Source organism: Solea senegalensis, linkage group LG11, assembly GCF_019176455.1.
Source record: "Solea senegalensis isolate Sse05_10M linkage group LG11, IFAPA_SoseM_1, whole genome shotgun sequence".
In the NCBI taxonomy this organism is placed as follows: domain Eukaryota; kingdom Metazoa; phylum Chordata; class Actinopteri; order Pleuronectiformes; family Soleidae; genus Solea; species Solea senegalensis.
In genome coordinates this window covers 7,422,711-7,439,983 of record NC_058031.1, presented here as the reverse complement: position 1 = coordinate 7,439,983, position 17,273 = coordinate 7,422,711, and the positions used below count along the sequence as shown (strand labels likewise).

At 39.6% G+C, this 17,273-nt stretch overlaps 2 protein-coding genes across 2 annotated transcripts; one reads left to right on the top strand and one right to left on the bottom strand.

Annotated features, from left to right (window-relative positions):
* Positions 1-307: 307 nt before the first annotated feature.
* cs (citrate synthase) lies at positions 308-11,390 on the top strand. The gene is made up of 11 exons (XM_044038290.1): positions 308-477; positions 3,114-3,164; positions 3,381-3,488; positions 4,134-4,199; positions 5,584-5,715; positions 6,500-6,688; positions 7,058-7,257; positions 7,363-7,492; positions 8,219-8,320; positions 8,707-8,916; positions 9,005-11,390. Exons 1-11 carry the CDS (start codon positions 427-429, stop codon positions 9,173-9,175), a joined length of 1,410 nt encoding a protein of 469 aa, XP_043894225.1. The 5' UTR covers positions 308-426; the 3' UTR covers positions 9,176-11,390.
* A 743-nt stretch (positions 11,391-12,133) lies between these two features.
* On the bottom strand, positions 12,134-16,855 carry coq10a (coenzyme Q10A). Its single transcript, XM_044038305.1, has 5 exons — positions 16,237-16,855; positions 15,321-15,470; positions 15,044-15,236; positions 14,719-14,820; positions 12,134-14,583 (listed from the first exon to the last, which is right to left on the bottom strand). The coding sequence occupies exons 1-5, from the start codon at positions 16,371-16,373 to the stop codon at positions 14,416-14,418; spliced, it is 750 nt and encodes a 249-aa protein (XP_043894240.1). The 5' UTR covers positions 16,374-16,855; the 3' UTR covers positions 12,134-14,415.
* Between the last annotated feature and the right edge of the window lie 418 nt (positions 16,856-17,273).

Sequence of the window (17,273 nt, the reverse complement as noted above, 5' to 3'; positions counted from 1 at the left end):
CAGGATATGGAAAAACATTGGTCACATTTAAAACGACACCTGTGTAGTTTAAACTTGATTTAACAGATGAGTGAAAAGTAGTCCTTTAAACCAATGTGTCGCTTCGTGACGATGCAGTAGTTCAGTGCAGAATAGAGGGTTGCTCTTGAACAGACTTTGATGATCAGTTGTCGTCACATACAGACGGGAGAGTCTTTATGCAATCAACATGCTCGGAGCAGTGCTCTAGCCAATCAGATGCGCCTACGCTGTGGCCGCGATTCCGTGCATCCACCAATCAACGACGCTGCTACTTGCGGGCCTGAATCCCTCTTCAACCTTCTGCTATCCAGAGGGGCACCTTCAACCACCTCCGCGGTGCACTGGGAGCGGCGTTCTTAGTTGTGAAGAAGAAGTGGGGTAACAAAACACGTTTACACAGACAAAATGTCCTTCCTCGGTGTCAGCAGGCTAGCGCCAAGACTTCTCAATTCAAAGGTAAGATGAAGATTAAATGGCCTCGACGCTACTTTGTGTTTGTAAACTGTAGACTTCACACAGGAAGCTATCGGCTAACGACGTAGCGGCGTATACCAGCTAGCTAGCTAGCGTAGCTATTTGAGCCACATTGTTAAGTGCTGTCGATAATGATTGTGGCTAATAAGTGACAACTAGGTAAGATGTAGATGTTTTAAGAGTAGTCTTTGCTCATTTAATGTTAGTATAATGCTGTTTTAAGATGTGACTTGCATTGTTCGTGAACTTGTGCGTTAGTCCCCCTGCTCCTTACGCCGGCCTGGTGCTGTTACGCTCCGGCATGTTTCCTCAAACACCAGTGATCGCTTTCCAGTTTCTTTCCTATTTGAGCGCAAATGCCACTTTTACAGACGCGGGTCGTAGTCACAGTGAAGTATTTGTATTAAACCTATTGTGTCTATTGTCATCACCCCAGTTGACCTTCACATTGTGATTCGATTTACAAACTCCATGAAATTTCAGTTGTGTAATGTGGTCCATATAAATGTATTTATTTCTATATATTCATGTTTTCCTTGATATTTAACTTGGTTTAACAAAAAAACAAACACTCGGCTTCCAGGTGCGTTAGATTGTATTAAGCTTTTTTTAAAAAAGGATCCACAATCCACAAGCTGCTGTTGCAAGTTAATGGCAGTTAATTGTAATGGTTGTAATTTGATTGTGTGTGTTAGTAAACTTATAACTAACCTTCCTTTGACCCTAACCCACTGTCACACTCTACTGACCTCTCAGTCTTTACACTTAATAGCCCTCATTCATATCAACTTGTGTCACCCATTATGTCATTGTTAATTAGATATTTCTTCTAATCAATGACCAAGTGATTAACTTCCTTGAACTGAAACAACACCAGTCGGTGGCTTGATTTTGTCAAGCTTGTCAGTAGGAGTTAGTCCAGATTACCTGTGCCAGTCTCATCCTTTCTCTTATCTTCATAAGCTTAACTCTAGAAATGTATTAGTAAGCTGTTTTTGTTCTTGCACAACACTGACAATAAAATACCATATCTATTACTGAAAATCCTATGACTTTTATTGCATGATCATAGCCATAGGACAGTTTACATGTCCCAAGATTATGTTACATAATCTCACACTCAGCAGTGTGTGTGTGTGGTGACGCAAGAGCCTACCTTTTGTTTCGGTGAGCCTTGTAGGTCTCTCACAACTTCAAACCAGTTGTTATGGGGAGGGGATCCCATTCTGAACACAGCCAGCTGTCACCTTCCCCCCCCGACTCCCCCTCAAACACTGATAATTTTAATAAGACGGCAGGGGAGTCTTGTTACAGTGTAAGCAGCAGCAGACTCAAATTCTCGCTACTGTCACCAAGCTTACAACACAATTGCAATTCACAAACACATTTCTAACGTTGTCTAGCAGTTTCTTTTTAGTATTTACTACATCTCCTAGGCTTATCCCAGGAGATGCCTGTGAATCATTAATTTAAAGAAGTGTATACACTGTGCATTTTTATTTAAATACACAAACCTCTAATGAAGGTCATCTATAATAGAAGCATTATATATCAACAATAAGCCTACATAAAATAATTGTTCTCATCACTAGGTTTTCTTATGTTTTTAATATCAATACAGCATGGAGCATTTGAAATTTACATTTTAGCTGAAGAGGTTGATGTCATTAAATGTCTGACCAAAGGGTGTATACACCAAAACTTTTAAAATGACTTGGCCATTTTAAAAGAAATTCAGCAAGTCCTCACGTTTGAAAGTAGAAATGTCAAATTCTGACATTTCTTGAAAAATGCCCTGAAGCTGAAGAAGTTCTTTTAACACATTTTAACAAGCTAATCAAATGCTCTTAAGTATATTTTTACTCATTTTGTGTGACTGACATCACAGCATTTGGATTTCAGCCAGGAGTGCTTGTATTTCAGTGTGGTCTTGTATTTTGACAGTGTCATACTGTAAATAGTGGTGGGAGACACAAATATCGCTAAATGGAGTATTTGCAAAAGCCTATATTGTGATGTACTCGCACAACAGCTCAAGAGGGAGTGAGCACCATCTACTGGACTGAATACTTTTATGCAAAGCCACAAAAAGTTTGTTTAAATGTTAATGTCAGTTAAAAATCTGATGCACGGTGTCTCAAATGTGATATAATACCACCACACAAAATGTTTCATTGTATCGGAATTATCTTGTTCTATTATCGTTGTCTCCTGCAATAGCAAATGGAAACAAAATCCAGTGTGTCAGTTGAGCGATGTACACCAGGAATAGTCGATGCATGTAGGTACATGTTAAAGATGTTAGTTGCCTGTTTTCATTACCTGTCGTAACACTCAAACACTCAATACAGCAGGATATGACAGAGGAATTAAATGTATGCAGAGTTGAAATGGGGTAAATGTGCTTGACAATAGAAGTGGTTAATACTGCTTTTAAGTTTTTGTGTTTGTGGATTGTTAATTTTATTTAGTTCACAGAACAAAAGGTCTTCTTTTTTAACGAGTGATAGTTCAAGTAAATGTTTTGGGCTGCTATACGGTTGTCTTTCTTCAAACAGACATGCCTACACATAGCTTTTTCTTTCATGGTCGATAATTCTCAATTTTTCAATCCACAGAATGCCACCTACTTCCTTGTGGCAACCAGAAATGCCAGCGCATCAACAACAGTAAGTATCCTTGTCATTTTAATGTTGTCTGCTAATGTACTTTTATTTTGTAATGTAAGGGCATATTTGTGTGTGGTAGTCGGACTACACAATGCTTGCCACTGTCAAACGACATTACTTGTTTTCCCTTGTGGTTTCACGTAAGAGTTCAGTGTTCTATTTATTGATTAGTAGTCTGCTCCAGGGCATCACTGATTTTTAATGTTTTTTTAACAGAGTCTGAAGGATGTTCTGGCAGATCTTGTACCCAAAGAACAGACCAGGATCAAGAACTTTAAACAACAGTATGGCAAAACCAACATAGGACAGGTTACTGTTGACATGGTGAGTATGCTGTGATGCTAGACAATTGTTTTAATGAATTCGAATAAAAATGAGAATTACAAATGAGCTAGACACCATGCCATAGGCACGTGGGCCATCAGCCATGTTGCAGATAAAATGTGGCATGGCTGTTTCCTAATCTGTCTAGCCCTGTCCATCTGTATTTACTGTCTGGTGTCACTGTTGGGTCACTGTCACAAGAACTCTTTCCTGCCAACAAGAGACAGTTTAGCTGTGTCAATAAACCTCTAGTGCCAAACACCAGCATGTATACATCACTGCAACACCTGTGTCATCCACCTTCGTTAATGTCACTTTGCCTCTTACTACTGACGAAGCCAAAAGAATGTCTTGGGTCATGTGGGTTGTCTCGCTTTGAACACACAAACTTTTAGGTGTGGCCTGTTTTTCATGTAAATGTATTAGGGTTCAGGCAATAGTCTTTTATCCTAATGGTAGTTAAATAGCATTATATTTTTTTAATGTAAAATACTGACTGACTATATATAAAAACGGTCGGTGAGTTTTTGTTTTAAAATGAGTATTGCACCACTATCGTTTTAACAAGCCGCTTTTCTGTATTTTCCGTGTATCATGGTCTGTATATTCTTGTGTTCTGATTGTGTTATTTTTTCCTATCTGCAGGTCTATGGAGGTATGAGAGGGATGAAGGGTCTGGTTTACGAGACCTCTGTTTTGGATCCTGATGAGGTCAGCAATAGAAATGGTCCAAAAAATATTGAACTGATGCATCGGCTAATGTATTTATATGAGCTTGTGTGTTGAAAGATCTGTAAAAAGAAATCACAGGACTGACATAACAAGCGAGTATATTATTAAAAAATGTTTGCAAACGCTTTGTACTGGGGCTGCACGATCTATCATAAATCTATCCTCATCACGATATCAACATGCCCTATGTATAAGTATTACAAATGACTGTTTAAACTTTGCCAGACTGTCCCCCACAGCAAACAGTGCGCCACGCGCCTCACTCCTGAACTCACATGATCATTAATATCAATGGGCTGAGTGTTTCCTTATTTCATTTGGAGTAGTGCTTGTTTTCTTGCAGGTTAGTGTGTGTTTTTAGCATGTTTCTTCCCAGTTAATGTGTCTCACAAAGTGGAGTGAAACTTAACTTGGGTAAATGACGAGTTAAATGCTTCTCAAAACGTACAAACCAGGCTGTGAATGCCTCCATGAACCAGGTACACTGGCTGCGTCCTTGAAACACACTGTGGCTGTGACATTAAAGTATTAAGAAGTGTCGTTATGAGCATCTCCTTAGGGCACCAATCTTTTTGAGACTGAGAGCTACCTTAAGGATAGAGAATAGACTTGAGGGACCTTGTTTTTGCATTTTATCATTATCCATTAAATTGAGTACAAATACATTCAGTGCTGAGGCCTACTAATGATTATAACAATGTTTTTGTAAGGTGTACAAGTTTATCCTTTCATCTCTTAATTCATCATGAGTGTTTTTGTCATTTCAATATTTAGCAACGTTATCATGTATCGCATGATTTCCTAATATCTTGCAGCCCTCCTATATACCAATGAGCTGTAAAAAGGTTTTCCCCTATGAGATGCATTTGTCCCTACCCTTGGATCTATATCAAGATTGATGTTACATTGAAATGTAAAAAAAAGCCCCACATCCTGTGTGTTTGCTTAGCTGGTGTGTAGATATGTGTGTATTGCATTTTTAAAAGAGCAAATATTTATCAGTCTTGGTTTCAAAAAAGTAATATTCTCAGTTTGCTGGGAAAATATAACCCTTATTGATGGTAGACAATTTTACAGTGGCTATAATTTGAACTGTCTTGGTTTCTTGGATACCAGACTGCTGCATAGGCACTTACCATGATTGCTTTCTTACTGAAGCTGAGCGCTTTTAGTGGCAGAACTGCTGTATTTCCTAGTTTCTTGTTATCTGGCCATCACACAGGAGTGTGATAGTGAATCATCCAGATGCTTTGGTAGAACCAGAGTACTATGTTGGCAGTTGGCCCTTGTTCACTTATCACTGCCAGCATTTAGTTTTATGTTTTATTTGTTTTTTTAATTGTCTCTCTTCATTCATGAACAGGGCATCCGTTTTCGGGGTTACAGCATTCCAGAGTGTCAGCAGTTGCTGCCTAAAGCTCCAGGAGGTGCGGAGCCACTGCCTGAGGGCCTCTTCTGGCTGTTGGTCACAGGGCAGGTGCCCACTGAGGAGCAGGTGAGTTGGAGAGAGTTGTTGGTGTTGTTTGTTGTACTTTAGCAGTATAGTGTGAGAGAGAACTATGAAGCTGTTCACCTGTTAAGTCAGACTGTAACATATTCACCAAACCCCCCTACACTTTTTCAGCATAATCAAAACTAATCAATGCTGCAACATAATGTACAGCATTATATTTAGCCTGTACAATGAACAGCATTGGTACCCTCATTTTCTAGCATTTGTTGGGAAAGCATAAAGGCATGAAACTTTCTGTGAGTGAGTCTGTACCACACATTAACCCCCTTTACACCTTGGATCACCACATGCATTTACACGTGGTATTGACATGTGTCCACATCAAGATCTGATCGCTATCCGATCACAGTCATCTTCCTTACCTCCCCTTCTCTTCTGCAAATATTTCCAGCAGCAGACTGCAGCATCATGTCATGTGCACTGCTATATCAACAATAGCCAATGCTTTCATGTTTGCTGTGCTCAGATCCACCAACGTATTTTCACTCCCGTAGTTGTTGTGCCTGGATCGGAGACACACTGGAAATGCTTTGGAGACGCGTCGAATTTGCACTACTGTTCAGTGAGGTCACAATATTTTTTCGACCACCTCCGTGAGTGCTTTGGTAGATCGGATAACAATCTGTCCTAGATGTATTTACACCTATCCAATCACAGAAAATCCATTTTATTGCCAGGTGTAAAAGGGGCCATTGTGATCCAGAAAGAGCAGAACAGAGAGACTGTCAGGTCACTCTTTTTACCATGTATGTTTTTCTGCCCCCAGGTTAACTGGGTTTCCAAAGAGTGGGCAAAAAGAGCTGCACTTCCCTCTCATGTTGTCACCATGTTGGACAATTTCCCCACAAACCTGCACCCCATGTCTCAGTTCAGTGCTGCCATCACGGCTCTGAACAGTGAGAGCAACTTTGCACGGGCTTATTCTGAGGGTGTCCACAAGTCCAAGTACTGGGAGGTGAGTTTACGTCTCTTTCATTTCATCTTAAATCCTACATCCAGTCGGTCACCAGGAATTTAATAACCTTTTAGTTCAGAGCTGATTATCTTGAGTATCAAAGGGATTGAGATTGACATTGTTCCAGGCATTATTTGTTTTCAGATAATCCAAAAACTGGTTCTTTTGCTGTATTAAGAGCAGCTAAGTTTTGTATAGCTGCTAGAATAACTGTACTCTTTCAGGTTGTCTGTGGGGTCTTAAAATGTATTAAAAGTTGATAGATCAAGAAAATGAAGGCCCTTAAAAAGTCTTAATGGCGATTTCATGAGGTATTACATTTTTGCATATACCCTGTCTTTCCTAATCCTTTTACATTTCCTCTGTCAGTTTGCCTATGAAGACTCCATGGACTTGATTGCAAAGCTGCCATGCATTGCAGCTAAGATCTATCGCAACCTGTATCGTGAAGGCAGCAGCATTGGAGCCATCGACTCCAACCTGGACTGGTCCCACAACTTCACCAACATGCTGGGCTATAGTGATAATCAGTTCACTGAACTAATGAGACTCTACCTCACTATTCACAGGTGTGACTTAAAAAATATAAACCACATTTATGCTTCATTTCTGTCTCGGGACACACTTAAATCAAGTTAAAGTGACAAGTGGAAATTTCTTATTTAATTTCACAGTGATCACGAAGGAGGCAATGTCAGTGCCCACACCAGCCACTTGGTGGGCAGTGCCCTGTCTGACCCATACCTGTCCTTCAGCGCTGCCATGAATGGTCTGGCTGGGCCACTGCACGGCCTGGCCAATCAGGTTTGTACCAAGCAGATTATACTGTAACTGGCATAGAAAGTGCAGTAATAGTAAAGGCACAACTGCAGCTATTAAGTCTGAGTTCCTCTCAGCTACAGTTGCAGGATCTTGAAAAAGGCCCTTTGCACAGTAGCCATTTTGAAATGCCACACAGTAGGAGAATCACAGATGTAAATATCAAATCAATGCTGGCTAAGTTCCATGTAGTTCCCTCTGTTTCATTGTATATTTTGGGTCACTGACACACTGTCCTGACTTGCATTGACTGAACAGAGCCCTCATTTATATGATCAGTAACACCTGTGCTTTTCCAGTTAAAACATGTCAAAATGGTGGCTGTGCAAAGTGCCCGTTGTGCATGATTGGTGTTTTTCCTACTGGGGTATGTAATCTGTGAAAAATGCTTATGAATGTATGAGATACAAGTTTTGGTTGTCATTCTTCTCTTAATTTTTTTACTTAATAGTTTTGACACATGGCCAGTTTTACGATGAAATTACCTGGGGCTTTCTCTGATATGATGCCAACATTACGCAATGTTTACTCGTTTCTGCTGCCCTCCTTTGCTGCAGTATTTTGTTTTATTGAGCAGCCACAATAAAACAAATATATGTAATCTTCATATAAATTGCAATAGCTACTGTATTTAGTTGTCACCAACTGAAAAGCATTTTTCATGTCAATAAAAACTCAGATGAATGAACCTTGTCTTTTGTGTTATCGCAGGAGGTGCTGGTGTGGCTGACTGCACTGCAGAAGGAGTTGGGAGGAGAGGTGTCTGATGAGAAGATGAGGGATTACATCTGGAACACACTCAAGTCTGGAAGGGTAAATGCATTCCACTTCCACAGCCAGTGGCTCATGTATTCCAAAAATTCTGTAGGTCATCTGAAGATAAAATTGTCTGAATAACTTTAAAACACCACATCAATTGAGCTTGGGTTTAATTTGATTAAAAATTTGATGTGAGGCTATCTGTGATTGTTTGGCTTTCGGGCACTTAGATCACAGGTTTCTCAGCCATAATTTAATTTGTATTAAAATAACAAACTACAGATTATGATTATTTATAAGTAATAGTTGCATATATAGTTATTATAATAGTTATTATATTTATAGTTTTCTGTTTAAGTCTATGTTGTGTTACAGTCAGTAGAGGAAGGATCCTGTCACAGTTCAGAAGTTAAGGAAGCTTTGCTTTCTCTTGGCTGTAGGTGGTGCCTGGCTACGGTCACGCTGTGCTGAGGAAGACTGACCCGCGTTACACCTGCCAGCGTGAATTTGCCCTGAAGCATCTCCCCAACGACCCCATGTTCAAGTTGGTTGCTCAGCTTTATAAGATTGTACCTAATGTGCTGCTGGAGCAGGGCAAGGCCAAGAATCCCTGGCCCAATGTGGACGCTCACAGTGGAGTACTGCTGCAGGTGAGACACATGTGATATGGTTTGACACATGTATGTAATGTTATTGGTTGCAAATACAGCTTCTGACGTGTTTCTCTCCCGTCTGCAGTATTACGGAATGAGTGAGATGAATTACTACACTGTGCTCTTTGGCGTGTCCCGAGCCCTCGGTGTGCTGGCTCAGCTGGTATGGAGTAGAGCCTTGGGCTTCCCCTTGGAGCGCCCAAAGTCCATGAGCACAGATGGACTGATGAATCTGGTGGGAGCCAAGTCAGGCTGAGGAACCATCTTAAATGAGCTTGGGGGTTAGTGTGAAGGGTGGGAGGAGGTGAAAGTATCAAAAAGGCAGACATAAGTTGACCCCGTCATTTCCAACCCCAGGGATTCAAAGAGACGGTACACTTTTAAATGTAATTGTACTTAAGAAGGGCCTTTTAGTGTTTAAATAAATATATTTAGTTAACTACAACATTTTCCCGCCATGTCTCCATATTTCAAATATGTGAGGGGAAGGCTTCAGATGCATACATGTAAACCCATAGTAAGCTCAAACGTCTGCTGTTATCACAGAGATTCTCACCTTTGCAGCACCCATGTGTTTGTTATTGAGCACTGGGTCTCAGCTATGACTAGGCAGTGATATTCAAAGGGAATTGTGGGAGTAAATTTGTTTGTTAAAACATCTGAAGTTAAATATCTGACTCAGCCTTCCTTGCTTTTGGCCATTGCACTGATTTGTTTTGGATTTGAAGCAAAAGACCATATCTTTTTTCAACTCATGAAGATTCTCAGCTTTGTTTTTCTGCTATGCAACATTCCCAGATGTCGCCCCACTCCTGTTTCACTCCCATGTATGAACACTCCAGTTTAAAAGAAGGTCCTCACAAGTAAAATCAACAAGCTGTTCAAGATCAGCATGGGCAATTGATAAGTTCATGGCTCAAGGAAAGACGAGTTAAATTTGTAGAACCTTGCACATTTATGTTTAGAAGTCATCTCACTTACACACTTGGATCTCATCATTGTTCTTCAATGTGGTGACCGCAGTCGTCGTCCAGGGTCTTTCTGCTAAATTTGAATTCAGCAGCCACCCTCCTCTTCATCTGGCTCTAAGAAGTTTCCTCTCCTGAAGATGCCACATTTTCCTGGTGGACTTTTTCAGGTGAAGAGCTCTTGAGACCAAGGTCAATGATGTCCATTTTGTCTAACAGAAATACCACAAGAATTGCTGACTTCATTCTTTTCTTTGTAGTCTCTCATAAGAGTTGAACTCTATGTGCAAGTAAACGGAGCCATGAACTTATCACTCGCCAGTGGAACATTAAAAAGCATGTAAATCAGTTAAAGATATTGCCCATTTAAATCTTAAGTCTCCCTACATTTGTTTTTTTTATTTAATGTTAACCTACATTACCTCTATGATCAAAATAACTGTATTGTCTATTTTCTTAAATAATGCTTTCCTGTTTTGTTTCTGCTCTATTGGTAGAGATGACAATAATGTACAGTAATCATGGTCATAATAGCATGGGTGTTGTAATTGGCAGCCTGTAATAAATCCTTAAGAGCAAGCTTGAATACATGGGAGGGGTGGTATGGGGTCTCTAGTAAAGTCCTGTCTTAGCTGAGTGTGTGTTTGTTACTTTATCCCCACAGGAGAGCGCTTTAAACATCGAATACTCCAAAATGAGCACTTGCTTGATTGGTTTCCCTTATTTATAGAGGTAGACACCCCCCCTGGTTGATTGTGCCCAATTTGTTTTGGTCTTGAATATGTAAAAATCTATAATTTTTGGGTTCTCATTTTGTGGTTTTATTTATACTTGTGTACATAAATATATGTATAAATCTATGTATAGCTTGAATGTATGAGCTCGATCACATGCTGATAATAGCCACAATGATTACCATAGTTTAGCCACAGTGTAGTCGTGCCCCGCCTCACTGTAGTGTTCAGTCTCACTGGTCACTGAAATTTTAGACAACGAACAAAAAGAAGCTGCGGCTGCATTGTATACATATAATTTTAATGCGTAGCTCTGTGGGCTTAGTCGGTGCTGTTCTTTTCAGGTTTTTCACTTAAATGTTTCAAGCTTGCTCTTAAGCCCTGGGTTTGTCAGCACTCCATTTTTTTGTGTAGGTCAAGTTGTTGCATCTTGCACCTACTCTTGCTGTGTTAGTCGGTAGTTCGCTCAGATATGTGGAGCTCTCTGCTCTGCTTTCATCTTTCTTCTGACTTTGTCAGGTGTGATCTGTGTGTTTCATCGTAGTGTTACTTCCATGTGGCGATTTGGTGGAGAGATGAAGTTATTTTGATCATAGAGGAGCATCACGGTTGTACATGATAACTGGTAGAATTCGTTTGCGGATGGATTCGTGAAAATAAACACTGTGGGAATGGGGCTGGGTGGGTCAAATGGAGAGAAAAGTTTGAAGAGCAAATATTGGAAAAACCTAAAAAAAAAAAAGGAAAATAAAGGTTTTTATTAACATCTGTTCAGTCTAAAATGTTTTGTATTTGTGCCACAATGCAGATCAGACCACTGGGGTCATTTTGTTAAGTCTCAGGAGACACACCAGAGATAGTAGATACTTAAACTAATGATGGCAGCAGTCAGTTTAGCACAATCAACACTGATATCAGTAACACCTGTGATTTTCTTACAATGACTGTTAGAATTGCCAGGTTTCTGATCTGTGATTAAAAAAACCAAAACATAGACCTAAATAATTTTACTATTTAAAGTTAGGTCAGTGACCTGTTCACTCTTCTGATTGATGTCAAGCTTTTGTAATAACTCCTGTCCCATGCAACATAGAAGAAACCCTTTTTTACAGAGAAATGTAATAGGATGACACTGTCCTCTCTGGACTACTGTAGCAGGCTTTGTTTGAATTTATGCTCCTCCACTTACTTTTTTCACAAGCCACATTATTCTGGTGAAGCCTGACAAGTGCGTAATAAATGCGTTTGACAGGTTCAAGGCAGAAGAGCATACCCACCTCTCCAATGTGACCGTTATTAATAACTGGCCCACATACCATGACCCCACTCTGGTTTCTTTCCAGTCCATCTCCTTTTGGAGAGCCGTGTACGTCGTCTTATCTCTGTGCCCTCTGCCCATTTACACTTGCAGCAACAAGGCCAGACTTGAACATGGCTTAAAACACTCTTGGTAAGCTTAGCCTAACTGTATTATAATACGACAACTCAGAAATATTAACACACAAAAAAAAGTCATACCTAGGTTTTTTTTTATTTAAATAAAGATTTTAAAATACACCCACAGTATTTACAAAGATACATTTTAGCTTGCAAAATAAAATGTGATGACTGCAAAATCATGGCAATATTTTCTTTCTGTCAAAGTCTGTGTGCGTACTGGAACACAACTATTCAATCTAGGGCTATTTGTGTGGAAATACACTGTGAAACTAAGGTTCAACAGTTTGACCTGTTCTCACTCTCCTGTGTTGGCACCTACAGTAATACAACTTTGCATGGAATAGTCTATGTGCAGCACAATCAAAACACCCATAGGCAAAAAAGAAAGTAAGATCAACAGAGTGGAAATTCAGGATGCAACTTGAACCCTGATTACTGGATAGCATGACAATATGATTTCAGTTATTAAATAGATCCTTTTTTTTACCTTTTAAAAATATAACACTTGAAATGGCATTTAAAATATCTTAACAGGTACAACTATATATTAAGTATATTATAAGTAACAGTGATTCACAGCCCCACTTGGATTGAACACTTCATGCACACCTGATTAAATGTCTTTATTTCTAAATCACCTTATTAACGGAGCAAATAAAGTGTGATCAAATTTAAAAGTAGTGAACCACAGTTGGGTCCTGATGGAGCACAAGACTTTGGAGCATGTGGACGAAATGAAGTGCATGAAATGAGGAAGGTCACACAGTGGACGACCTCTATCTGAACTGTTACCTATAAATATGGCAAATACAATCATCTTAACTCAATATGTATTCATAATCCGACAATGAAACAGCAGGAGCATGTCTATACATGCATCATAATGAAAAGTTGAACCTCTCTAAAAAAAATAAAAAAAATAAGCATGAAACCTACAAATTCTGTTTTATTCTACAGCCCAATAACTGAAATTGTACATGACGGGAGGAACATCCTGCTTGTGACCGTCAGACATTGGACCACAAAACAGAAAGAAATATATATATTTTGTTATGTTTATATTATTCATTACTAATGTTTTCTGTTTACAACAGTGAGCCATTTGATTACTGTAACTGTGTCCTAATCAGATTACTTCACTTAAATTGGTATTTAATATGATCATACTGTTAACACTCCTAATAACCTGGAAGCTCAAGCTCTTATCAAATGTGACAATGCTTTTTTTGATAAATTATATTTTATCACAGTATTTCACAGAAGTCTCCAACTTCTCTGTGGAATAATTCAGGTGCTATTCATGCAGAGTTTACCCACCTCTACGTGTTTATTTTTTTATTCACTTGGTTTCTACTCATGCTGGGCTGTAAAATAAGGCATTATTAAGATTGGCAGAGAAATTCTCCATGACCAAAGATACAACTATGGCAGCACAACAGCTGGGATAAAGCTACATCTCCCAAAACTCAAGTTTAAATGAGGCCACAGCCGATAACTCATGCTTAAATTAAATTTCTTCCCTTCGCAGCATGTTGCACTTCAGTGATATTGTCACAGCAATCAGTGGCAACACATCCACATCCCAAATATGACACATTTAATCTGGATCCAATAAAATAATACACATTTGCACATAACCACTGAAAATAAGAAAATACTAAACCAAATATTGTTTTTGCACCAGGTTCACTACTGTGTCAAATAATGTATTAAAACTTCCTCTTGAATTAAAAAACAAGTGGTATAAGCAATGTTATTCTAAAACGGTATAACAGCTGATCAAAGTGCTGAATTGAACTAAAAAACTGGACACAATTGTGATAAAGTTTCAGTGTGCTGACGGCAAGACAAGAGCTGATGCCTGGATCAAATGGCCTCTGTGCCTCTCATTAAAAAGTAAATAAAAGTTGGTTTTGTTCAGTGTCACTTTGCTGTTAATTTAAAACATTGTTTGCTTCTCAAGCATTGGTGACATGGTGTTGCCATAATTAAAAAACTGCCTTGTTTACATTACTAGTGCTGCCATGGTGCAAAACCAATCATGGGTTCCTTCTGCTAAACAAAGAACCCTTCAGTAGAGGTAGAAAGAAAGAGGACAGACTTAACACAAGGAGGAGGGAGATAAGCAAAATATTGTTGAGGGTGCAATAACAAGAATTATTAATATTCCAACATAATGAGATCAAACAATGGGACGTCTAACATCTTCAGGAGCCTCGCAGATGTCTATGTGGCGGCAGAGGCTTGAAGTCGGGTGGTGGGGCGATTATGCAGCATCATGCAGGTTTGTGTGGATCAAGAGTATGAATGTTGGTATATTTTAAGGCCAGATGGAAACAATACAGCTGCTGAGATCACGTCTGATGCACCTCATGAAACATTAGCTCCCGTGGGATGCGAGTCTCTGGGCCGTAGATCTTACAAGCTCTCCTCTCAAACGCAACAACATTCTGCTTTACGACCTCGTCGAAGAACATGGTGGCTAACTGGGAGTGCAGCAGTGATCGGAACTCAAAGGATATCTGTGGAAGATAAAAAAAAAAGTTGGAATTATGTCATTGCAAGTTACATAATGACAGTTAGCTTTGTGTAATTAAAAAAAAGCAGATAAACATTTACCTTAAACAACAAACTATTGTCAAGTGTCAGTAACTTACAGAAAAGTCTACGGTGCAGGTGCGAGGGTAACCAGGAATGCCAGGACTAAAGCGCCATATTGTTTCCAAGTGATTGAACAGCTTTCCATCTGTACACACAGCCTAAAATCATCCAAAAAGAGAAACTTTGCGATCAGAAATGGGTGTTAAAGTGACATCAATAATGTAATTTGCTTCAACTAAACTCTGGACTTGTGTCTCAGTAGGCTTTGCTTTTAGGTGATTGCCAACATTAAAAAATGTTATTCAACAATATCAAACATCCATCAGAAAAATCAGACATACATTGTCATTAACAGGACTGTCAAACGCAAACCGTGCTTACCTTGACTAGATGAGGCCGGACACTAGTGATCATAGATGTGTATCTCTCCACCACTGGAGGGAATCCCACTTCGAGTTGAGCTTTGGAGTGGCCTGCTCTTTTCATGATGGTCTGAGACTTTGTACACCAAGGCACAAAGTTCTTGTACTCATCAACATTGGCCACTACATCATACATTTCCTGCATAGAAAACCTAGGACAGCAAGCATTTTAAAGTTATAGAATAAAAATATAGAAAACAATTAGAGATACAGTTGTAATCAAACAGGATTATTACCCAAGTATCCTACGCTCTGAGTATTCCTTCCTTTTGTTGGTGAGGCTGATGAAGTTTCTGCTTTGGGGAACAGCTGTCATTGTGTCCAGGTCTTGAAGGCAAAGTGCTCTGGGAGATCTTGTCATCAAAATGCCACATGACGACAAATGTCTAAAAAGGTAAGAGAAAATATACCGTAAGCCACATTCTGGAAAGAGTTCAGCTGAACACAGCCACAGTGCAAAACAAAAATAGGACCAAAACATTCCTGTTCTCAACAGGTATGTATAATATGCTGGATGTGAACAGAAGGTCTGTGTTGTGTGCTTGTGCTTTCATGAGAGTTTGGCCTTTCATGTGAAAAACAAAGAACAATGTAGTGTTTTTAACCCATTTACATATGTGTTTTCCAATAATAACAGTCTGGGCAAATGTGTTCCATCTTCTGGCTGCATGATGTTAACAGAAAAACATTATTATTCGCTGAGGCCAGTGAAGGACAACACCACCCTAAATCAATAATTCAATTGTATGGGGAAGTCTTTTTCGTTTGATGTAGTTTAAAATAACGTAATAACGCTCTACCAACAGCAGTTTGGCCTTTTCTTTTCGTTGTACCTCATGAAATAATCATGTTGTCTAATGTTCCAACAGTGCTTATTTGTAACCTCCTCCACGCATTTGTCTGGATACTTTAACCATTTCAACGTGGAATATAATCTCGTTTTTGTTAATTTAATCGATTAAATTTAACATAAAGAAGATCATCAGTCCTCCTACACTGCCTCAACAATACTGAGTGATATCGATCATTCATTGTCAGGGTTCAACCAATTTCGAGGTTTAGACGTGGCTAGTCTCGCAGATTTAAACAACATTTTTGTCGACTTTGTGTTGCAGGACTAGCTGTGTGTCACCATGTCAGTATCCGGCCCACCTGATATTTTGCCGCAGGCATTCTCTTGACACAGCTGTGCGACAGGAGCGAGGTGATCCCACAGTGGCGATATGGAGAAAGTCACTGAACGTCCGCACACCCATGGGTAAACGCCGGGCACTGGCCGCGGCTGCCATGAAACCAGCCGCTCCGTTCAAGGAAGAGGGATCCTGAGTTTGAGAGACTCAGCCCGAGTCCGAGACCGGGGCCGTGCGTTCTAAGCTTCTGGCCCAAGCCTACTGCTTCAGTCCAGCGTGATACAACCACACGTAGCGTTTATTTTCGTCTATGAGAGAAACTATTCGACGAACTTCGTTGTCTAACTGCGTCTCCCGTCGCTTACACAATTAACTAATATTCACCGCTAGCGTTAGCGAACGTTAGCTAGCACAGCGTTAGCTTGTTGACAGCAAACGCGACGTCAAGCCGCGTCCTTCTATCTATCCAACAATACTCACATCACTCCTCGTTTCGTGTCATAAAATGACAGCCACGTAAAATTATTGAGACTGGTTTTGGAGTGGAGTAATGTCAAATGTCGCCCAACTGCCTACGACCTTCTGCGGCTAAATAAAACGCCGGTGGGACAAACTGTCCAATTCTTCTGCTCTTTGGTCGGTTTATCCTGAACAGTCTAAGGTGAAATGCTGCCTCCGACTGTGTGGGAGGTTTAACTGCATATAATGACCTTTTATTTTGTGGACTCAAGGTTGCATGTCACAATACATACAGTACATGAATAAATGATACATAAATTACATATTGTATATAACATAAATGGACATACATTGCACTAGTCAGTGTTGCAATCTAACAAAGTACAAATACTGCACTTTTACTCCGATACATTTCCTCTAACTATCTTTGTTCCTCATTACTACCAAATAAAATCAGAAGAGGTAGAGTTGGTAATGGTCTGTATTTTAGAATTTTTCTAATCTTGGTGAACTACTTTACACTACAGTTTTATAAAAAAGTGACTTCAACTTCTACCAAAGTCATTTTCTGGTAAGATACAATTATCTCTTTAAGGTACT